The sequence below is a fragment of the Mercenaria mercenaria genome, chromosome 4, assembly GCF_021730395.1.
Source record: "Mercenaria mercenaria strain notata chromosome 4, MADL_Memer_1, whole genome shotgun sequence".
NCBI classification, from domain to species: domain Eukaryota; kingdom Metazoa; phylum Mollusca; class Bivalvia; order Venerida; family Veneridae; genus Mercenaria; species Mercenaria mercenaria.
Window position 1 is genome coordinate 27,041,946 of NC_069364.1, and position 25,440 is coordinate 27,067,385.

At 33.2% G+C, this 25,440-nt stretch overlaps 1 protein-coding gene across 2 annotated transcripts; it reads right to left on the minus strand.

Moving 5' to 3' along the window:
* Positions 1–6,801: 6,801 nt before the first annotated feature.
* On the minus strand, positions 6,802–15,363 carry LOC123551185 (barrier-to-autointegration factor-like). Of its 2 annotated transcripts, none has more exons than XM_053540827.1 (4): positions 15,214–15,363; positions 11,618–11,749; positions 9,764–9,957; positions 6,802–9,495 (listed from the first exon to the last, which is right to left on the minus strand). In XM_053540827.1, coding segments are annotated over exons 2-4 (315 nt in total). In that variant the 5' UTR covers positions 11,738–11,749; positions 15,214–15,363; the 3' UTR covers positions 6,802–9,494. The 2 variants fall into 2 exon arrangements, with proteins under 2 accessions (XP_053396802.1, XP_053396801.1); XM_053540826.1 differs by lacking the exon at positions 15,214–15,363 and adding an exon at positions 14,628–14,785.
* Between the last annotated feature and the right edge of the window lie 10,077 nt (positions 15,364–25,440).

Sequence of the window (25,440 nt, forward strand, 5' to 3'; positions counted from 1 at the left end):
ACAAACTGGAATTTTGAAAGGGGATCTGAGGTTATGGAGCCTGCATATCACAGGAACTGCCAAAAGACAAAATTAAAAAGCAGGTATCAAGCCTACGTTCAAGCTTTGGACATATTTTTTGAAAGAAAGAAAAGAAAAAAAAACATAAAAAAGAACCATGTCAGTGCATGTGTTGATTTCTCATTGTTATAATGTCTTTCTCATTTCTCTCTGAAAATTTAAGAAAGCTCACAGTTTTCTTATCCCGAATACTTTAATATGAGAGGAAAGTGAGGACACTAAAAATAGATTACTATTGACGGTTCTTACTGTTAATCTTTCTGTTTTGTAAATGTCTTGGGACGTAATTTTTGATATAATAAAACAAATAACACCGGTTTATATGCAATACTATAAAAGCCCTCGCTTCATGCCTCGGTGTTGTAGCATTTCTTAGGTTGACGATATGCCATCCTTTCTTGCCTGTTTTATTTGCATATTAATTTAGCTCTTAATATATCCTAAAAATATGTTAAACATAGACACACATAAATACAAGTTACTCTTTTTGATCTTTTTCGAAAACTATGAAAAGTGCCTTATTTGTATGAGCAAATTATTAGGTTTTTTCAAATTCCATGTATCTATAGTTTAACGTCTTATTTATAGCAGTGGTATCTGTTTCTAATACCATAAGGTTGTGTTTTAAGCAGTTTAATGATAAAAAAGGAAAACGTGTAGTGTAGTTGACTGACTGTGGAGGGCGGGTAAAATATTATCATTGAGGTTTTATGCATAAAGGTAAATATTAGCGCTACAAAGCACAGGACTAGGTGTAAAATATGTGAAATTTATTAATCAGGGAGACACTTTGAAAGGAATAAGTTACAAAGCATCATAAAACAAGTTGTGTGACTATTTCATCCGAATTTGCAGAATAAACTGTTTTGTTTGTTTTAGTGTGATCTCTAATATTTAATGTTTGGTAATTTTAGTAAAACAATAATTTACATAAAGATGCTGAAAGGTTTGTCGGATTAATTTCAAGTTGGTGCTTTACATAAGGAATTATAGTATAGTAAGTACTGAGGAATTATTAGAAACATTTTTGTCAAAAAAAGAAGAAAGTTATAAAACCTGTTATAATTTTGGAAAAAATATATATTAATATACAATCATGTTCGTATTATTATTTCTTGAAAATTAAAACATGAAAAGAATTGTTCGTTTCAGTAATTAAAAGAGTTATCATATAGAATGTCAGGCATTTTTGAATTTTGACAGATCAATAAAGTTACTGGTTCGAGTTAATTGAATAAATGTTATTATTTGCTCGGAAATGTATAGAGAAAAAAAATCCTTTAAACAATTTCAACTCTGTGGCTTTATTCACGATAGTTATTTCATTATTTAATTTGAAAAAATTTAGAACAAATTTGTTAATTTTAGACAGGGTGGCCTTGCGGATTATGATGTGAAAATGATCCAGAAGTTTAATCAGATATTTTACACAAAAAGTCAGTTACATGTACCTTATGAAAATTAACTTGCCGACAATATGGCATCCTACAGATCAAAGTCATAATTGTATAAGTCTATAAATTGGGGGTATGGTTTATTTTCATTTTCTTTCATAGTTTATTGCATTTACTGTCTGCTATAAGCTCCATATTTTGTGTGTCTGTGTGTGAGTATGCTATCTTAATGGAAGATCCAGCGAGCTGTTGTTTTATTCAACTCTTTTCCCCTCGATTTGTCTTTAAATCCTAATCCAGTCCTACTACATGGTATACATATTTGACTTATATCGAATATCAAAAACATTTAAATAAGATATACATTTTGTACTTCCTATAGTTAATGAACATCATTTCTTTAATTTTTTCTCCATAAAAGCATTGACTTTAATTAAGATATCATATGAATTTAGAAGTATCCTGTTAATTCACGTAGACACGTTTAGTGTATTGTATACATTAAATCTGAACCTTACAATATAATGAGTAATTTATAAAGAAATATCATGTTACGACTTTACTGACTTATTTGTTACGCATTGTGATGCATTTTTGCTATCATTTTCGCAACGAGACGAGTATGCCGTAGGCTGACGACAACAACGCCGGCGCCGCCGGAACAAACAACAGCAGCGCAGGCATAGAGGTGCCGTTTGCGAAGAATGGAAAATGATCCGCTTTACTATCATTGCAATATTTCCTGGCATAATAGACGTCAAATACTGACCTAATTGTAGTTTTACAACAGAAAGAGCAACAAAAGTTTGTTTTTTTGTTTGTTTGTTTTTTTTCTTTTTTAATTCTGTACGTCGAGTATATTGAATGATGAAATAATGTAAACTGTTTGTTCATGCTTTGTTTCTTATACAGCATATTATAGTACTATAGTTTAACCTCGTTTGGAAAACACATATGAGCTTCAGTGTGTCAAGTTATATGTATGATTTGCTTTATTTTTAGAGGAAACCATATAGCCGAATAAATTGGAAACTCCATATTCTGAAAAATGCTTGAAATGAAAAATTAACTGTTTGCATTTTTATATCTAAGCCGTGGCCAACACCGAATCATTTTCATCAGTGCGTGGAACAAAGAAACAAATATAAATGTATTTAATCTGTATTTAATCACCCGCATGCAGAATGCACTTCGATCATACCTAATTTACAAGGATGGAATTACACTGGGTACGCAAACTTTTGTAAATAACTATAGCCGAAAAGTATTTTATTGGATTTCTATGTGTTTGTATCCTACAATATGCACAATTCATAAAACGATTCTATCAGTTTCGGGTTACAATAGACTCAATAAGTATGCAATAATAAAGAATAAAGAAGCTATTTTTCCTCTGTGCATCTTTAGTATCAAGACATTTGGGACATATTAGTGTACACTGAAGAATCTTATATGGACACATATTCCTAACCTATAAGGATTCAGATTCGGAGGCGGTAAATTGGATATAATGCAGTGTTGAAGACCCAAGAAATCCCTCCGGACATAGACTGGCGTGAATCTGCGTAAATAATTAGCATTAAACCAGATGAAAAGCGTCCTCCTATAAAAGAGTCCTACATCCAAAACGTGGTTTCCAACCTACACAGACGACAAACAAAAGCTTTGGAATCGGTGACTTTTGACACTCGACCGTGGTCCGTGGAGGTCTCTGACTCCACCGATGGTGAAACAAATTAATATCCTTGAAAGTCAAAATTTAATGTAAGTGATAAATAGACCAGGATTCTTAATTATAAACGTATGACTTTTCGGATGAAAAACCGTTTAACAGGTGATGTCGACTTTATTTAAAGCGTTGCTCTATAAAACGTTACAATAATTTGTAGGGATGAGAACGAATATTCAAATATTCGAATATTCGAAAATCGGCCGAATATTCGAATATGAAAATCAAATTCGAATATTCGTAAATTAGTGTATATTAAGTATAATTTATTTGGAGCAATATAAGCGTGCTATTTTTTAAGAATAAAACCGTTTGTTCTGTCGTGTTTGTTTATCGTATATCAAAAGATGTCCAATTAACAAGAAAAATGATATGCATAATTGGCAGGGGCTACCGTTACGGATTAACAGTTTGCAACAGATGTAAATGTGATACATGTCAAAAATGGGCCAATTAACAAGAAAATTGCAATGTATAATTGACAGCGAGGGGTCATCGTTACGGATTAACAGTTTGCACCAGGTGTAAATGTGATACCCTTTTATCTTTTGTTCTTTCGGCGCCTGTTTTATTAATAAATTTTAGAAAAAAAAATTCAAAAACAATACCAGACTTGTAGATATTGGCGATCTTTTTGCAAAATTTTGTTCAACATTTCATACCGTCCACTGAAACGGTTTTCATCCACAGCGCCCGGGCAATCGTCCGTATTTGAAATAAATTTTGAAGTAGTTTATAATAAAATCAAGAAATAATATATGATCATGTTGAAGGAGGTTAAGTCTGCCTTCGTTAAGTTTGTCGGCTTTTTACGCGCCGATTGAAAATTTTCAAAATGACGGCGGTAATACAACAGCGCGGCACGTGCTTCTAAAAATTTGAATTAGTTAAATATGTTCATGATTATACTTACAGAGTCGTGAAATAAAACACTAGGATCGGCGGATCTAACTAGGCAGGGTCGAGTTACCCGAAACAAACATTTTAGGCCTTATTACGTACGATGATTCACGTTTTAAACAGCGGAATGTATTGTGTACATGCCAATCACTTAATAAAAATTTAATAATTCCATTAAAATATGCCGAATATTCGAATATATTCGAATATGGCAAACCAAATATTCGAATACTGATTTCAGTATTCGTTCCCATCCCTAATAATTTGCCTTTCTCTCCCAAATCGAATAAAATGAGTGGTGTTTGATTACGCAGTATAATAAATCTTCTGCAAATAATTTTGAATGTAAAAAGTATTTTCGATTTCTTGTTCTACTCATAATGATATCTATAGTTAAATATGTAAGTATTCACACTTAATATAATTACCATTACCCGCATCGCTTCTCCTAAACAACAAAAAAGAAACAACAAATATGCAGCAGTACAAAATATGTAAACAAAAGCAGACTAACCAGAAGAGTACTCTATGGCAACTGGTAAAAACACTATCCTCAGTATCAGCTACACGTAAGTTACGACAGCCAGCCTATAATTTGATCAAGTTATTGAAATATTTTAAAAGAGCTATTATCTCTCAAACAAAGGAACGTGTTTGCATGTAAGTTTATTTACAGTCGCCACTTGTAGTCCATATGGGCGGCTCCTTCCGAAGACTGGTAGTATTTTTAGTGGAAGGATAGTAAAAGATAAAGAAGGAATTCAATACAGAAGCTTCCCTTCTTTACCGTGACATGTGTAAACACCCTTATATGGTACTCTAATTGCAAGTTTTGCTATTTTTGTTTGAAGAGCACAACTTCTGGTTTCAAAGTAAGACAGCGTTACCACTGGATCACTTAATCAGTAGCATGATAGATATATTTAAGTGTTGCAACTTTTATTATTGACATAACTTTATTAATGTAATTCTTTGTATGACATCTTTCTTGTATCCAATGCGATATTAGTTTGCACAAATCAAATGAATATGAGAATATGTATTTTATACTGGGGAATTCTGCAAAGGGACATTCTTGCTATATAATACGCGTTCAAACTAAGGTGTCTTTTGGTAGATTATAACAGCCACTTTCAAATCATTCAGAATGAATAGAGATGGGAAATGACAGGCGTATTGTTTACGTTTTGATAGTCTACCCGCCTACAGATTAACATATTATTACGAAATTTTCTAAAAAGGGCATTCCTTTAAATAATATGAAATAGCATTTATACTAGTCTTTGCATGCGTAAAATTACTAAATATCTTTTGAAGCAATGTCAGATAAGTGTGCTATTAATTACAATATGAAATAAGTATCCAACCTACTACTTTTAATTGTAGCGGCATTTTAGAGATTTCATGCCACCAGCATTTTATTACTAGCATTACATAAGCCTTGTTCGTAAACATAAAAATAATTTAAATAATATGTCAGTAAATCGGCTGTATTTTAATGATAAAAGAAAAATACGGAGAACTAGTTGTGTCACATTGTTTTAGGCTGTTACAATAAACTTTTCTTGACATATTAAGAACTATAGTCCACAGACAGGTGATCGGTATTCTCGAGCAGGTTATATTGTAAGTTTGTATTATTTAACATGAAATCCCCGGTAAATAATTACATTTTTGTCAAATATCAGTTTTGAATACGTTCTAATTATGTTGATTCTCATTCTTACAATACATAATAACATATGTATTTAGAAGTAGTGATATTTTGAAAAGAAAGATAATCATCTTTGACATTGACATTTACCAAAGCTTCGGAAAATTAAGTAATTAAGTTGTTGTTAACTATCTCATAACTATATTTATATATATATATATATATTTTTTTTTTTTTTTTTTTTTTTTTTAAAGGCAGGTTTCTAGGTTACTATCAAGTATAGATTTTGAATTGGAACTTAGGTAGTTATTTACTATCTAAGTTTTCATTTCCATAATTCTGTATGAATTTTGATAGAGGTATGTTCCTTTTTACTTGGATTGTATTGGTTAATGTTATTAATAGAATCTATTATATATGTTATTATAAATTACTTTGAAGGTGAGACTTATAATAGTTATTTAATGTCAAAGGTCAAAGTCTACACCAGGATAGACATTATCCCTTTCAATGGCTATGGTTCAGTTCAGAGTCAAGCACGGAGAGAAGTCGAGTGTGCTGTCTTATCGGAAGTTGTATTGTGCTGCATTGCAATTTAAGGTCATACTTTTATTACTATTTTTTTTTTTTTTTTTAGAAGTGATTAGCAACAACATCTTGGTTTTATCGTTATCGTAATTATATGTATATGTAAATGTTATATAACAAAGTCTCTTATAATTCTAATGTTTTGAATGACTGTGTACTGTTGTTTTTAATGTTCTGATTATTTTATGTGCATGTATTGTTTGTACACAGATGAGACTATAATAAAGAATATATATTGTATCTTTAGAACAGAGATAAATGCGTTACAAATTGGTGATTATATCTGTACAGGTCATCATAACCTTAAGGTATAAGATTGTGTTTTGTACAAAATAGATGGCGATAGATACATGTGTATGAATGAAAATCCTTTGTTTCTCAAATTATTACTGTATTAAGCGATTTAATGATTGCATTTTTTAAACGTTAGTGTCCATATAGTAATATAACCTGTGAAGTGAAAAACAAACACTGCATTAAGCATTTTCTTTTATGATGATTATTCATGTATTTAAAAAGATAATGTTTTAAGTATATATGATATATATCCACACAACACATAAATAACATAAAAAGACGCCAGCAAATGAAAACTCCACAGGTACCACAACACGACACAAATAAAAATGTTGCAGACACGGTTCGACTGAGCCGGTTCATGGATGTTGGTTACTTTAAACCCCAGGGACATAATAGTAATTTTATAGATACCAGTAGACAATACTAATGGAATATCCGAAATTCTGTACTATTCCAGTAATAACTGCGTCATAGAAATGGTGAAAGTTCACAATTATATGCAACCGTTTTTTTCAATGATGTTGAAATTATGCTTGTTGCAGAGCAGGGACGAAACGTCCATACTAAAAAGAACTCTGAGACATGAATGAAGACTATTATCTTTAGTCAAATTGTATTTCAAGAACTGTGAAGATGCATATTATATTAACATAAACTCCATTACTTAAGTTCAAAAACAGGACAGCAGGTCAGAAGGTCATGGCCATTTAATTCGAAGTGAATTCTGATCGTTGCCCATGATGAACATCAAATATTTACTACAGTATTAGACAATTTTTTCTTCTTATTCGTCTTTTGACAACCTGAGACATTGTTATTTTGACCCCATGGGCTACGGTTAACAAACTTGGTAGAGGAACTTGCAGTTTGAGATAAGATTTTTGAAAGATTTTTGAAATGTTTCCTATGCAAGTCTGTGTAAACCGTGTGCCTTTTGGGTGAAGCCATTGTTTACCCAAGGAAGATGATTGGAACAAATTCGGCAAAGGACTACTATACAATGCTATTTACCAAATATCAAAGCCCTATGCCGTGTGGTTTTGTTTGTACAAAATCGTTTTTCAAAGTTTTCTCTTAATACGTCTATATAAACTATGTGACCCAGTGGGCGAGCCTTTATAGATCCTAGAAGAATAATTTTAATAAGCCTAGTAGAGGACTACTCGATGATGCTGCATACCAAATATCAGAGCCCTGGGGCCTGTGGTCTTGAACAAGAACATTTTGAAGGTTATGTTATTCTATATAAACCATCTGTCCCCTAGGGCGGGGTCATATATGACCCTCATAAATAATTTTAGCAACCTTGGTAGAGGAACCCTAGATGATTTTACATACAAGATATCAAAGCTCCAGGATCTGTGGGTTTAGACAAAAATAATTTGAAAATTTTTCTTTCCGGTTACCATGACAATAAGAGTTCTGACAAGAATTCAAATCTTTTAACAATTTTTAAAGAACACTATCCAAGGAACATCCTTCCGAAGTTTCATTGAAATCAGCTTGGTAGTTAAGAATTGTTCAAATGAAAATGTGGACGGACGACGGACAATCACTGACCACAATAGCTCACCATAACGAGAGAAGGACATACGATTACTTTTTACTTAGTAACCTCACTTATTTCAATGCATCGTTTCATTGTGTCCATAACATACCATTCTATGTAGAATTGTATACTTTATGAATAAGCATATTAACATTGTTTTAAAATTACACGTCTTTCTGTATAATTCTTTAGAGTTTAAATCGGATGCTATAAAAGTGAGGTATATATCACCATAGCTATCATAGAAACGGGATCTTGCATTATATCAACAGACTAATTATAGGATGTGAATTAATTTTGCAGAAAAAGCTACATCTACTACAGACATACATTTTCAAAATGTTTTTGCGTAAAATGCCTAAGTATAGTGTAACGTCAGAGGGTAACAATTTCTTCTTACAGTAAATAAAAGTAACAAAAAGACCAACCAGCAACTATTAACAATAACAAACTGTCATTTATGAATTTAAGAAAAAGTAGAAATACCTTCAAAAATGTCACAGAGCCGTAAAATCCAATCTTTTAAGTAAACATTGTCCAAAGTCTGTTTACGTCAAATTTAAATCAAATCAGAATAAATTCCACAATGTTTCACACAGTTCAAAAGTAACTTTAGTATATCCAAAAGTGATTATAATTCCTCTCTTCAAAGATAACTTTCTAAATCCACAAATTTTAGTAAATCCTTCAAATACCCTTCAAATATTTTGTTATTAAGAAATACATGAAAGTATCATCAATATCTATAAATTCTATTTTCTATGTTCTAATATTATAACACACATTTCTCAATATAAAGAATCAGGGAATGTTCCAGAACTTTCAAGTAAAACTATGAATAAAAAGAACATTCTTGAAAAATCAAGGACAATCTTTTTAAAAATAACTGTTTATCAGTATTAAGGATATTATGGAACACAGTAAAAATAAATGAATTTATTTACATGATGTCACAAACCTAGGTCAGTAAAACTGACTAATCAATAAAATTTAAAGGAACGTTATGACAGCAAAACGAAACAAGTGTTTCTATAATTGACATATATTTCTAGGTTCCTGCGAAAACTCAAATGCATCTAAGGATATCATCCAGCGTTAGAGTACTATGAAGATAAATCACACACTGATGACAAGAAAAACAATATTTTGCAAAATTTTGAGATAATTAATGTATTGTCATGTATTTGTTTAAACAATATTTACAGATCCTCTGGCAAGACAAGGCTACTGTTGATAGAGCTAATGTGTCACAGAGGTGTGGAAGTCTTGCATATTAGGAAGCCATCCATCCGATGCAAGAGAAACAGGTGCTCTCTTGTGTCTGAAATAATTTAAAAAGAAATACCAGTTTATACTTGTCGTCCCTACCCTCTTTATCAACACGATTAGCAGTCTAAACAGTAGGAAAGAATTATATTTTGAGAAACATTTTGTCTTAACTTCCAGTATATCTGGAGAATTAATGTTTAAACTCATGGTTTAAGAGGGATATCAGATGATGATAAATACGTGACAGACGGAAAATCTTTACAAACCAAACTTTCAACTACGCTTAATTAATTCTCTGATTAATTTCAAAAAGTACCTACTATTCCTCAGACTCATGCTTTGGGTACAGCAGTAGGTATTTCTCTTTCGGATAATTGTCGCACCAACCTGCCACTGACTCATAACAATCTTGAATGTGTTTTGTATTGGCTCGAGGAAGAAGTTTCCCCAGAAATCTTTTGAATCTATGCTCTGTTTCTCCCAAACGCATGAATTCTATAAGGAGATCTTTAGCCTGAAAACGAATATTGCATCACTCAAATACACTGAAGGAAAATATATGCAGTTCAATGTTTTTATAGACGAACTGTTTCTGTGTATCTGTTTGTTTGTCAAAATCGTTAGCAAACGAATACATTTATATTCAAGTTTGGTTTAACATATATGGTACATATAAAATTGATGTATAATGTTAATGTTCTTGTAAATATTCTGGCTGCAATGCAGTGAACCAGCGCTTCATCATACCTAAATCTAAAGTACATGTGCTGAAGGTATTGTGGCTGGTAAGTGGGTTTTTGCTTTACATTTCACAAAATGAATATGCAAGTGTTGTGGTGATAAGCCTTTTCTCCAGCCACAATTTCTTTACAGATAATTACAAAATTGTTACATTTTAGGTTCCATTTCTTACAAATAAATGTCTTGACTTTTAACAAAATTTGTCCTTTTCATCAGAAGTTTGACATTTTCTGCATGTTTTTAGCGTCCTTTTATGTAAATATGTCTAAGTACCACAAATTACGGTCCTATATCAACTTCCCACCTTTTTTGGCCATTTTCTTTTACTTGCCATCGCATTTAGTTTTTCTGTATACATATGTTTCTCTGATTTGCTTTGTTATTCGGATATAACTGTCATTTCAAACGACGATTGTTTATAATTTATGCCTATTTGAGGGGCATAGATATAAAGGCTAGCTCTTCTCTGTCTCTTTCGCTTTCGAACAATATGGATATTTAGCATATAGTTTTATTGATAAATGGCAATGAGGTTTGGTTACGCATTCATTCTTATGCATGTATTAACCACAAATTCCAGGTTCCTGATGAACTGATGTTGCCTCATGCAGTCTGAATTATCTCAAATCCCCTCTCTGGATTATAATTTGTTTAGCTATTGTTTCCCTGTCTTTGGACAATTCAATGACCATTTGTTTGTTTTGTTTGTTTTGGGTTTAACGCCGTTTTTCAACAGTATTTCAGTCATGTAACGGCGAGCAGTTAACCTAACCAGTATTCCTGGATTATGTACCAGTACAAACCTGTTCTCCGCAAGTAACTGCCAACTTCCCCACATGAATCAGAGGTGAAGGACTAATGATTTCAGACACGATGTCGTTTATCAAATAGTCATGGAGAACACACGCCCCGCCCGAGGATCGAACTCGCGACCCCGCGATCCGTTGACCAACGCTCTTACCTACTATGCTAAGCGGGCGGGCTAATCCATGTTTTAAGACGTTATGAAAATAATGTGGTTTTTGGGGAAAGGATAGGGGTATTTGCGCTTTTCATGGAAATGCATACTAGAACTTCAATGAAGGTTCAAGGTACGCCATATGAAAACATCGCTACATTGTATTTTGAAACAAGGCCTAGGTCTTTGATATGTGGTATGTAGCATTGCTTAGATGTCCTCTACCTAGTTTGTTCAAATTATTCCAGGTTTTAAATGAGGCCCTGGATGGAGGATTCAAGTTTTACATAGACTTATAAAGACAAAACGCTTTAAAAATCATAGGTCAAAGCAACTGTAACCTCTAATATAAAAAAAGCGTAATAACCCTGCAATGATTATGGCTAAGATCCCAAAAATTAGTAGGGATGTTGATCCTGATTGGCATACACTTAGATGAAACAATGCTACGATTACCAGCAAAGGAAATACTTACATATTCATAATCTTCTTCTTCTAACTGTTTGCCGAATTTTTCCCCAATACCCCCTATTTCGCTGACATGTTTGTTACCAGCTGGCTCGCTGGCAAACTTCTTTACCTTCTTCGATGGCATTGCTTATCAGATCTGAAAAACAATGAAATGTGTAACATTTTGATATGAATATTTTCCCTAAGAATGTATCCGGAAATACTTTAGATATGATATGGCCGCTATGTTCAAAATCCCTTTCGTTTGTAAATTGACTCGTGTTATTTCTAAAACCAAAACAAAACCATCAATTTAATGTTACATAACTGTGAAATAAAAGTAATTATCGTATAATCCTATTAAAAATTACAAAAACCACATGTAAACAAATCGAAGATAAAAATTTAACGAGATGCCTCCTCAAAATTACCACAAATTAAATATCGTTTCATTGAACATCTTTGGTAGAGGAGATTGTAATGTAAAGAAAATGTCAATTATTTGTTTAAATAATGCTAGTGTTATCCGACAAGACTATTTCTACAAAATAAATACAGACAGGAAATGTGTGTGTGTGTGTGTGTGTGTGTGTTTTTGTCCGGGTTGGAGGGAGGGGAGGTAGGGGTTGTAAAACCTTTGAAGCGGGGGATTTAGTATGAAATTATACCAGTCGGGGATACACCTCGAATCTGGGGAATATCTCAGTTCACATCGTTATCCGTGGCCTTACAGATATACATAAATCTCAATATTAACCTATTCTGACCCTTTCTCCTCTTCGTTCGTTGTTCTTACACTGACACTACGCGAAATAACTAATATTTTGCCTAAACGTGTGTATTCTGCTTTTTATAACAGTTGCCCGGTTAACCTGTTCAGAGGTGGTGGTGTACAAACATGCTTTTAATTAAAATCTGACACATATTTGGTTGATTGATGACAGAAATATTCGTATTTGTGTTACCTAACTAATAATTATTGTCACTTCCGAAAGTGTTCAAATAAAAAGAAAAATAATTCTACGGCAGTTTGAGATCCAGTACTGAAATATTTAATCAAACATGTAGTTTATATTTCTACAGTTAGTTGTTTTCTTTACCATTATTATCGTCACTTATATTAGTATTATTGTTTTTGTTGTAAAGAACTCTATTAAACTAATTTTAATTATACAAATGGGTTAGCTTAATTTGGAGTACTGCATTAACAATGATTATAGCAGCCTTTTCAATTAAACCTTTCTTCTATCTGATATTTGATATATGTCAACCCGTCATGTAAAAAGTCGTCCCTCTCAAAATACCTGGTATTTTACTAATTTACTAAGAGCTGAATAGATTTCTTTCAATGCCTACAATTGTGGAAAATTCAATGTACATTGTTTCAGCTCAGCTATCGTGATCACTCGCCATTCGGCGTCCGTTCGTCCGTATGCGTACTCCAAACGATATATCCTTGTAACAGTGCGGTAGAAGCTAAAGAATTTGGATGTTTCTTTTGTCCTCTTCTTATTTCCGCTCGGTTGCACACAGGGGCCTCCAGAGGTAAAAATTAAAAAGAAATCGACATCCCCTCCTTTTAACCGCTGGTCGAATTTAAGGGGGAAAAAAAAGACCCATTAACGCAAATAGTCATTGTGTGACTTTTTACAACTATTGATCAGATTACTCCAATTCGTCAAAAACATGACCACAAGATCAAATTCGCTAAAGTCAGAGAGTTGATATCTGGCTTTCGTATTAAACCACATCTGAGTTAAAGGGAATTCCGATAGTTTTTTATGCGCATATTTCTGCGCAGCCGACACATTCTATGAAAAACTGAACTGAAGTCAAAATTTGTTGAAACATGTTACAGACAGTCTTAAATATGACGAATCTTGAATGAAATAACATTTTTGATAAGTTTTATCAGTAATCAAATGTTGATACTTGTTTATGTTGTATTGACAAGTATCATGCCTGACAGGTATCTTGCTATTTTTGTGGTTGTGTTTTCACATCGCATTTTAGTACAAAGACAGTGTTGTTCATATAATGTAAGATAATTGACTTAGTACTGATAAGACATTATCACCTTTCAGATTATTTAGTATTCAATTATGGAAAGAATTAAGAATTTTTTAACTTTTCTTAACTTCTAGCAGACATAAATGTAATCAGTTTGGCCGGTTTCGCGCCATTTTCCCTCCGAACAGGTGTTTATGCTAGCGGTCTTAACATAAAAATTAGCCTGGTGACCCATACATTTTTAGCCATTTTTATTCTCAAAATACAATTATCTATACATAAGAAAAACAAGAAAAAATTCTATGAAAGAGTTTTTTCAAAATTTAAAATTATATTCTTCACTATTGGCATTTTTCACTGAAAAAAGTTCACAAAAGTAAATATGAAACAATATTTTTTTTTCATTTGTACCCATTATTGTAAGGATAGAGTATTACAAATATGACTATGAAATCAAATAAGTAAATAATAAAATCTGTAAAAAGAAAAAAACTTATTGTGCTGTCTTGATGTATATTTTGGTTGGTATTTACAAAAAAAGCCCAGAAAATTATGAAAATGTTGAGAAATCGCTAGCAGTTTCAGCAACAGTGGGTGTGTTCAAAACAACTTTTCACAAAAACAAGCCTGGTGACCTATTTTTTTATTTGTTCATTCTTTCCAGAACAAATTTTCCTATCATATATGTGAATTTAAAAATTTTCTATGAAAGGAAAAAAACTATAGGAATTCTCATTAATGTAATTCAAGTGCCCCCGTAGCCAAGGCGATGATATATGTTTGACTGTTTGAGCCCAAATAACTATTTTAAGCGAGTCACGTAAATGTATGACACAAGTTTCTTTATATATCTCCCTATATCTTAAACACTGGCACTACTTCAAAACAATTTTATATGCATGCATAAGTGCACTTGAATGTCTGACTGAATACTCTATTCATGCATGAGATCATTTTTGAATTTCTATAAAATAATATTAGATCACTGTTAGTATATATGATAAAACTCCAATACTCTAACTCACCTTTATAATCTTCTATAAATTAAGGTTCCCTGAGATAACACAAAAGATTAAATCCTCTTACAAGAAATTCAATTTTATACAAGTTAGCTAATTTAGATATCCGTCAGGTAAACAGGTAAACCTTAAGCTTATGATATAAGTTCTAATTTTACATAACCTTGGTTTTCCAGTGTTCGATTATCATTAGGAATATAGTCATTGGGAATGCGAAAGAATATATTCCAATTGTAGATAAATGGAAGACAAAAAAAAACATAAATACTGGACCACCGCAGAAATACTAAAAAATGGGACATTAGCCTGGCTCCCCGGCTGTATGGTGATATTTTTGTAAATACGTAATAAGTAAATTTTAACCTTCTAAAATAGCATATTTTTATCCGACGGCTAATCTTTGTTCGGCGTCAGGTCAATAATACAAGTGCCCCGATAATGTAGAAACAACATCCATTGTGTGAAATAATATGACAGAACAATCAAAATGGCAGTCTATAGCGATATCGTCTGCATGAGAAATGGAAAAATAAAAAACCTAAAAATATATTACACCATTTAAATATCAATCAAAAAGCTTGTTTAAACTTACCTTTGCATTAATGGCTGTCTCTTATGTCTAATCTTTTCGAAAATCGATTTGCTTTATTTTACATAAACAATTCGATACAATCACGGGTGCAGTACTTCAATTATATGAACACAATTTTGGTATCAAACTTGTTTTCCGGTGTTTTTCTTTGTTTTGTTTTTTTCGTTTTGTCTTAATCTTTATGTAATAGGCATGCGCATTGAACAGAATTAGGTAGTGTGAGTATCATAAGATAATTAATGATTAAATTCAGTAACTACTACGATTTCAAACATGAGCTAGACTGAACTGTATGGTCACTGTGATTGATTTATGCAATTCGTTATTTCGTCATGTCGCAGCGACAGAACGAAAACGTCGTTACAGCATCCTGCCGAACGTTGCTTTGTCGAATATGGCGCCTCGACAAACGTTACCCCGCCGAATGTCGCCCAGCCGGACGCCGTCCCGCCAAACGTCATCTTTTCGATTTACGGAATGACAAGTTTTAATTAGATTGTAGACCAAAGATAGTAATAGTTATGAATAGTCAGTCCCAACCAGATGTTACTTAATGAAATCGCTCATTCTTAAACGTCTCCCATCCCCAACCAGACCCAAAACCAACACTCAACCTTCAGCTCATTAGTGATTTCATCAGTGACACGAATTGTAACGATGTGTAACTGTTAAACAACAGGCTTTTTCATAACATATCGATATAAGGCAATATGCGCGCGTGCATTCGTCCGAAAGGCCCTCCATCAACGTTGTTGTACATTTGGAAAATACTTCATGGTTGATCGCAAGCAAGCTTTAGATCTCTATCTGAAAGGTCAATGTAACACTTGGCTGAGGGGGGTGGGCAAGGGTCACACTCGAAGACTAGGAATCCATTTCACTTAGGCAAGCATATATATGCGACAACAAAAATTGGACGGGCGGACAGACATACGGACGGGCGCGCACACACATATTGTCCTCTATCTTTCTATATATTATAATAATCCTGTAATTTAAATGTATACCTGATAGTTTTACTAATGGATTCAAGGTTGGGATGGAGATGAAGGGGTGGAAGAAAGAGTGAGCAATTTCTTCAGGTCACACTTCGTTGTTGTGTTTTAATCAACACATTAAGAAGTGAATAGGCATTTTGGAGCATTTTTGATATATTTGTTTTTCACTTATACACATTTATTATACGTTCAGCTACCAGATGTCAAAACATTTATATAAAAGTTCAAACACAAAACCTTTATTTTACAAATCTGCAGGATAATGAGTAAACCTTTGATATGTGTCTATCATAACACCTTTCTTGAAAGAACAGCCATGCTATAGATTAAATCACGGTATTTCTCGACCATCAGATTAGATTTGATTTCATGAATCCGTATAATTGTAATATATTGATTCAATGATATTACTTTGTTGTAATCAGAATTGTATTGGTAATTTTCTACAAGCAAATATGTCGGAAATTGATTTGCTGTCTTAGTCAAGAGGCTTACTATTTGTAAATTAGTGTTTATAATGTTCCCACTGTCGAGCTATTGATACATGGCATTGTAGAATGAAGTAGTCTGATTTGTTGGCAGAAACAACGAAGTTCAGTCTTAGGTGAAAGGAGATGCCAAAGAATACAGATCATAAAATACATTTTTTGTCTTTTTAACAGAACAGAAATTCAAAATTTGGTGCTTTAAATGGCTTAATGTTTTTATTAACGAAGAAAATTGCTAAGCACTGTCAGTTTGTTTTTAATGGTGTTTTATAAAAGCATGTCACAGGTCTTAAGTAAATCAAACATTTAAGATAAATATAACAAGAGAAAGCCACTTCCCTAAAATGCAGTCTCCCCAAACGTTCACCCAGCACGCGGACGTGCACAAAACTAACAGACATACACTCACACTAGTATTAAACTAAGTAATACAGTGGGAAACCGCCTTGGGACGGTCGGTGGCAAAATAACCACTTGGGAGTTTAAACCGGTTTATGGTATATCGAACCTCACCCTTACCCACCCATATTCCAAATTCACAGGACAGTGTGCATAAAGAATATCCCAACCAGGTCAAACTCTTACATACGCAATAACAATATAAAGTCTGTTATGTAAAACACAAAATGGTCTTGTATATTTACATAAAAGCAGTCCTTAATAACCTAAAATGCGAGTACTCAATGCCTTTGCAGAAGACAGAGCAATATCGAAAACATTCTTACAAGCCCTATAAAACAGGCCAGAAGACAAAACTCGATATTTCTCAGTCCCTGTTCGATTGAAGAACTACCTATAGTTGAACCCTTCACATAGTCAAATATGAAAGCGTAGCGTCCAATCGTAAATAGGCTAAACTTCAAACATGAGGTATGTCTCAAAACAGTTGCGTCACAACATGTCCTAATAAAACCTTAAATAACTTACTAAAACGACTGGTAATTGCCATGATAAAATATTACTACGACGATTGTAAACCACATCCTTTATAAATATCGGGTTTTGATATACCTTCTCGAAGAAGTGTCTGTAAACAATTACACTTTAAAACCAAATCTGTATTACGATACTAAAATTTAGCAAAATATGTACGTAATTTATAAGAACGGTATCGCTGTTGAAGACGATTATTTGAAATATATTGAATACGTTCAGAGAAATCCTCAACATGACTACTCGCTCTTGCAAACTGAATTTATTGAAAAATATTTATAATAAGATAAGATGCTGCCTGCGGTAAATCCTCATCCAAATGGGGCAAATTTACAATACTAAAATTAAAATCATCCCTCATGTCATAAATTTTGGTATGTTTAGAATTGTCGCAAATAGGGAGATTTAAATCTAGAAATGAAGCAGCAGTATCTGAAATGTTAGTCAAATGGAGCTCCCGTGGATAAATAAAATTCGCCGACTGAGCGAAAAAAGGATTATCCATATTAAGAATATCATCCAGACAGCGTATACAATGCAGTAATTATGACGGCTTGTGTATCTGGAGAAAGACTCAACATAAAATCCCCTACATTGCAGTATAAAACAAATCTCCGACAATGGGTGCACAATTTGTTCCAATGGGAATACAAATTACTTGTCTGAGAAACTGCATCCCAAACTTGACGTAAATATTGTTTAATAAAAGGAAAGGGCTTTACAAACTTCGTCACATGTCCTCATAATATAATGTTTTAAAATGCAACTAGTGAAAAATTCTTTATCGAAAATGGAAGCGAGAAAATTAGCATTTTCCCTGGCAAGTCGTTTGAATAAGGGAAATTAGTCTTTTTTTTTTTTTCTTTTTTTTTCATTAACACATTCTTGAAATACGCGTATAATTCATTTTATCCAGTAAGGAAAAAATCAGACACCTACAAGTTCTGTGTAACTTTTCTTTCTGGCAATAAAAGGAATAAAAGGGAAGATGTGTAGTTTAAGGGAATACAACGCTGCAAACAAAATGTTGGCTCATTTGAAGTACTGATGAGTGTGTTGAATCTATTTGAAAATAACATAGGTGTTATACATATTTCGTTATGTTAACAGAACTTTGATGCTTAAAATCATATTAAAGTACCACGTTATAGCTGATTGTTTTCCCTTTGTTTTGGTTTGCTACATTGCATGCTTTTTCTTTTGAAAAGTTGAAGGAAAAAGCTGTTAAATCAAGGTAACCGCTCAGTGATTCGTCTAATCGTAGCTGGAAAGTATCCATTTTTCATTAACATCTTGCAGAACTTTGCAGGCTGAGATAAGAGAAAACAGGTGTGGATTTGGAAGAGTTGTTGAGAAGTCAATGTAATAAAAAATAGACGCTGAATGACTACAAACTACTAAGTGAAAACCTTTTGCATGTAATAGTAAAATGTTTTAGAGAGTCAAGATTTATTATTACGTGTAACAAATCTTCAAATGCAACAGTCTTTTTGGGGGGATTTTTCTTCCAAAACCAAAACATTAATTACCATACCTCACTTTTGTCTACAATGATAAAATTCCATTACCCGAGAAAGAGATATTTTGACTGTTAAAAACAATTTAAACTTTTTTTTTTGACACGTGACCAAGCGAAAGTGACTGTCAGGTCATGTGACCGCGCTGATATGTTGAAAGTCATATAAGGGCAAATAATTGCTTCAATTGTTATAGCAAAATCATGAAATGATTGCCTCCCTTGTACACATATAGTAGTGATGTCACTATTCAATGTGTACACGTGATATTGGATGTTGTTGAATTAAATGAATTAAAACATTTTTTTAACTAAGATATATTCATAATTTTGTTCGCGCTGATATGTATTTTGTTCGGTTTAATAAAACATCATATGGCAGCTTGTGTGACATTGATATTGTCAACCTCGAAACAGAATGTCACCACTCGGCTTTCGCCTAGGGTGACATTCTGCCCTCGGGTTGACAATATCAATGTCACACAAGCTGCCATATGATATTTTTATAATGTTACTCGAAATACAAACATACAAACAATATTTTATGGGAGGTAAGACCTTCCATAAATCTAGAATATTTTAGAATAAGGAATGATATAGTTTCAAACGTTGACATCCTGAATTTTGCAATGGTTATTGAATATCACAATTTGATCGACGTGAAAATTTTAAAGGGAACTGAAAACGATATGTAATACAGCCATTTCGATGAGTTAAAGCCAGAACGGTTTAAGTCCATGATTTTCTGAAAATCACTTTAGTAATGACATTTTAAGAGTTCTTTTATTTGCCCTTATCTGTGGGATTATATCAGGTATGGTACTTATGTTAACAAAGAGAACCTGTGTGCAATAAGTGCTTAGAACCAGTATTGTTGTATGTCAGAACATTATATGTGCATTAAAGTAAGTTAAATCAGTTCCTTCTGGCAGTATACGTTTTGATACATTACGTAAGGTAAAAATATGCCAAACGGTTACCAGTGCATTTCAACCATTTTAGAAGTAACACATTACATGTATGTTGATAAATTAATAACTCAAAGCACAAATGAATTATGACCACTTAATTCGTTTTGGAATTAACAACTCCTGTTTATGTGGAGAGAAATACATTGAAGATCTTTATCCACAAGGTATTTAATTGGCAATTATAAATGGAAAGTAGTATTCTTATCAGTGTTTATGTTATATTCACTTAATAACTTATATTGTTCTCTGGTAAGATTGCAATATCTCTCCAAATTTAACCCTTACCATGCTAAATTTCTATAATGGACTGGTCCATCTTCCAATTTGGGCAGTACCATTTATCATTTGAAGGGGTGTTTACTAAAAATTTACTGACTGAATAGCGAACAGTGCAGACCATGATCAGACTGCACGGATGTGCAGGCTGATCTTGGTCTGCACTGGTCGCAAAGGCAGAATCACTTGCCGCCAGCAAGCTAAGGGTTAACAGTATTTTTCAGCATCCTTAATATACATCACAGAGTTTTGGAAAATAAAATATTAACACTGTGACAGCGACTTAAAAAGGTAGATGGTAAGTTCTTTACATTGATACAAACGCTCGAATGCATAAATATAGGCATGCCCATCTTTTATATACAAAAGTTTCAATTATATACATGTTTAACTTATTTTTGTGACAATCGAATTGCTTAAATCAGTTATAGTAAATGTATTCTGTGTAATAATCTGATTTCAAAGTATTTGCGTAAGTGTGGGATGTACTTAAATAACCGCTTAACGTTATCTAAAAGCAATAATGTATGTTTTATGTACCTTTATTTCTGTATAGCACTACCATCAAATTATTGGCAGGTGGTGTCTAAGATAATTCAAAGAAAGAGGAACCTTGCAGTGATGAAAAGGAAGGCGGAAATTTACCCGAGATAATAGCTGTAAAGCTTGTTGCAGATAATAAATTTAACAACCAACAAGAACATATTTGTGGAGACACTTTTCGCACAGAAATTATAACAAAGCTTAGTGATGAACAAAACACCAGTGTCAAACTTGCGCTGTGTACAGAAACAAGCAGGAAGAATACCAAAAGACAGAAAATTGAAACTGTCTTTCGGGAACATACCAAAAGGAAAACAAGAGGTAGAGAAGAAAAATGTTTAAACATATTGCGTGCAAAACAAGACAACCACCCATATTCGTATGTTTCACAGTTTTAAGATTATGTGTTTTCTTGTCAGCATAGTATCTTATAAGAGAAACTTTTAAATTGCTACAATGTTGTTGTACCTTTTTAAATATAAATTGTAGAATGCTACCGAAGAACAAAGAAGCTGTTGCTAGCTTTTGTTGGAACTTGTCTTTTGACAATCATAAAACACTTCCTATCACAATTAAGCATGTGTGTTGTTATTCTGATTATTGCACAGGTGAATATCGCAACACATTTGTTGCTGTAGCATTAATGTATGTGTTGCAAAAAATACAACAACTAGAAACTATTGAGCAAAAACTAAGAAAGCAGACAATTGGAGAGTGAAAGTAAATGATGAATGATAGTTTAAGCATAATCATAGAATGAGAAAAGAAAATAACTTCAGTATACGTACCCTGCCAGCGGGACAGAATTGTGAGAACGGCATAAAAGAAAAATCCCTATGTTGTAGTACTTACCTTTGCCAGTTTAGATATTTTATTGACATAAAGACTACCGAAAAATATAGAATAAAATTTCAAGAAAATGAACCTGGACATGAATACATAAAATTTTGTATATTAAATACAATTTTGATGATTTATAGTTCCTCTGTATAAAGCTGAAATTATCAAGGGAAGGAGCTTCTATAAAATCTGACAACGCAAAACTTCACATCGCCTCGAAAAAAAAGGAAGGATATAAACGAAACATTATCAGTTGTCGCTAATTTACAGATCATGTAGGACAAATTATTTATTTCAAATCAATAATTGATGAAAATTGAATAGAGCTCTCTACATTTTTCTGGATCCAAACTTTACACATAACCCGATATAATATAGTCCGTGTTTGACTGCATGAAAAGACGAAATACAGTTTGTAAAATGTGTAAAAGACTATCAAAAGAGGATACAACGCATACATTGATAAGTACAGTGCATGTTTGTCATTTACTCCTCTTCAGTCGCTACGCTTTTCTATGTATTTGCAAATAGCTATAAAAATAAATAGATTGGCAACTTGGAAGGCATATAGAGCAAATCTCGCCAACCTCCCGTTACAAAAAAACGAGATCTCGTTTACCGGAAGTGGCGCTTTCTCCACGCGCCATTTTGTATGCGAAAGCAATTATTCATCGGTAAAATAATTATCACCGTATGATGGCAAAAAAAACGTGTACTTCGTGTCTTAAGACCATTTCACATTAAACTAATTTTGTTTTAGAAGCTAACATATATTTTAAATGTAGTTTTAAAGGTACAAGTTGTAACTCCATGCTCGCCGATGTTTGTTTTTAGTAAAATAACGCCGAATCACGCTCTGACACGAGCTCACGCGAGATTACAGCCAGTTGCCATTCTGTGAATTTAATACTTCTTTGGTATTTGATGATGCGATGACTATTAAAATGTAAGAATCATTGATGTTTTTCTCCTAAATCCTACAAAAACTGACGGACGGAGTAGAATATTGCTGTGCAGCGTACTTAGACGTGCACTTGGCGCCCTGTCTTCTGAAAAGTTGTTCTCTACTTTGGTGTAATTATACCTTAGATTGACCCTCTTTAAATCATCTGATATTTTGTCTATAATGTTAGAGCATTTCTCAGTGTGGAGTTATTTTTCTGACACTGTGTAGTCTAAGTTGTTGAAAATAGGGTACATTCTAGCTTGCCATGCGCTGAACGAATTTAACCCACCCCGCACCCCATCCCAAGTTTCCTTTATTAGGTTACTGACCGTTCCAATTTGGTTCCCCTGTTCTCACTTGTGTTTTTGTTTGACTCGTATTTTGTGTTGCGTATGTTGTCCTTATATTCAGCAATGTACATGAAAGTGTGATCAAATACATCATACACATAGTAAAAAGTAACACCCTAGATTATTACCATTAAGAATTAAACGCAATGAAAAAACACTGAAAGGGACTGGTACGCAATTGCCTTAGGTAGGTCCTTTCCCAGATATTTTGAAATTCTACCAGAGAACATGTTTATTTGAAAACCATTTCAGTCTAAACAATCTTGCAGAAAGTTTGTAGATCATCATGAGAAACTCTGAACATTTACAAGTTGTGCATTTTAAAGCCATTTCAGACAAACAGTCGGTATCAATCAACTTGACAAGCATACAAATTTCAAATATTTTAACCTTGACCGGGATCGAACATGTGACCTCTCAAGCCTAGGGCGGACAGTCGAACACTTCCCAAAGCTTCCCAAATATCAATTAAATATTAAAAGAACCCTTATACTCTATCCTTATACACATGTAAAATGAGGGTACACAGAGGGACTGAGATTCGGCTCTACACGAAGAACTTTCTGCAAGACAAATTATGGTTTTTAACCCATATCAGACACATAAGATCTGAGTATATTTTGTTGCACGTGCCCTCTACTAGCCTGAAAAATTGCAGTAGACATAGGAATAAGGTATCCTTCACTATTCTAGCCTCGCAAATTGGAGTACAGGTACGGTTTGGGATTGGGGGGGGGGGGGGTCTCTTAAAGAAGTTTAGGAAATGCTCAAGGCAAATGGTGCTTTTAAAAGACATTCCAGACAATACAATATGGGTAATTCTTACTGACGAGTTTAAGTAATTGTAGTAGTGGTAGCAGTTCAGGGGTCAACAGTTAGAATAAGGGAACTTCTACAAGGCAAAATATTGCATTTTAAAACCATTGCAGACAAAAACCTCTAAGCAAGTTAGGTTGACAAGTACACCAAACTAGTCTCCAAACTTGAAGTAATTGTACAAGGTACGGTTATGGAAATCGGGGTCCTCCCTAAGATTTTTTTTGAAATCTCAAATATAACTAATGCTTTTAAAACCATTCAGAAATAATCGTAGCAATTTATGTTGACAAGCACACTAAATACTAACCTGTATTATTCTATAAAAACTGTGACTAAGGGTTCATTGTACTCCCCGAAAAAAATGAGATTCTACAAGACAAGTTTACATTTCAAAGCCATTTAAAACACCAACATCTGAGAGAATCAAGTTCACAAGTACATCCTACTAGCCTGGAAAACAGTAGTGCAGGTATTACTAAGTATTTATACAGGTATAACCCAGGCATTGTGGAAATTCTACTAGATGTTTAGAAATTTCAAAAGAGTACATAGTGATTTTGATATCATTTCAGACAGTGGAATTTGTTGTGAGTACACATTATGTTAGTAGGTAGATTAGCCTTGGAACAAAATTATGAATGAACATTTGTCGGAGATAACATTGACTTGTTCACCACAAAACAAACACTAACATGTATTTAAGAGGATGAACAAAATCAAGGTAGTATTCATTTTCATGGAAATGCGTATGAGTTCGGCATTTTTAATGTACCTCCCTCACAATAAGTAAACAATGTAGACAAGTTCTAAAACAGACAAAGAAATATACATTACATAGTACATCTTCAAAGAAGATTTCAATGTAATATTATAGTTTATGAAATAATTTTGCTTCATCGGTTCATATTCACAGGAAAGTAGAACAAGATTCAGTAGGATATAGCAAAAAGTAGAAAACAAATTAGATCCGGAATAGGTATCAAATAGACTACCTCAGTGTCTGTGATTTAATATATTGTTACGCACTAGGGTGGTTATTCTGTCTGGATGTAGCCTTCGGTTATGAGCTAAATACTTTCAGGAGGACTTGGCCGATCGACATGAGAAAACTTCTTCTAATGTATTAGGTCAAGGACTAGGAACTCTGTACTAACTGTTCATGAAGCTTAATTTGTGTATTGTCTAAGTTACACAAATAATTCAAAGTCAAAGTATCAACGAATAAAATGTTACACGATCCACATTAAATTTCAAAGGAACTCAGCAATTCACAAGATACCACACAGTGCTTATAATGTAACACAGTATAAATGTAGAAGACAGTGTTAGCTTTCCATAACTTAATTAAATGCACTATTAACTTGAGCATTAAACTCTATTCATCACTTAATATATCTCAAAAGGCCTAAATAATTCACCATTCAGTAGTGAGGACTTGTAAAACATCAGTTCAAATATTCATCATTAAGACTGCATAGGCTTTCCATAACTTCTAAAGATGAGTGCATGTGTCCTTAGTAACATTCATTTCAATAAGACAAGCGAAT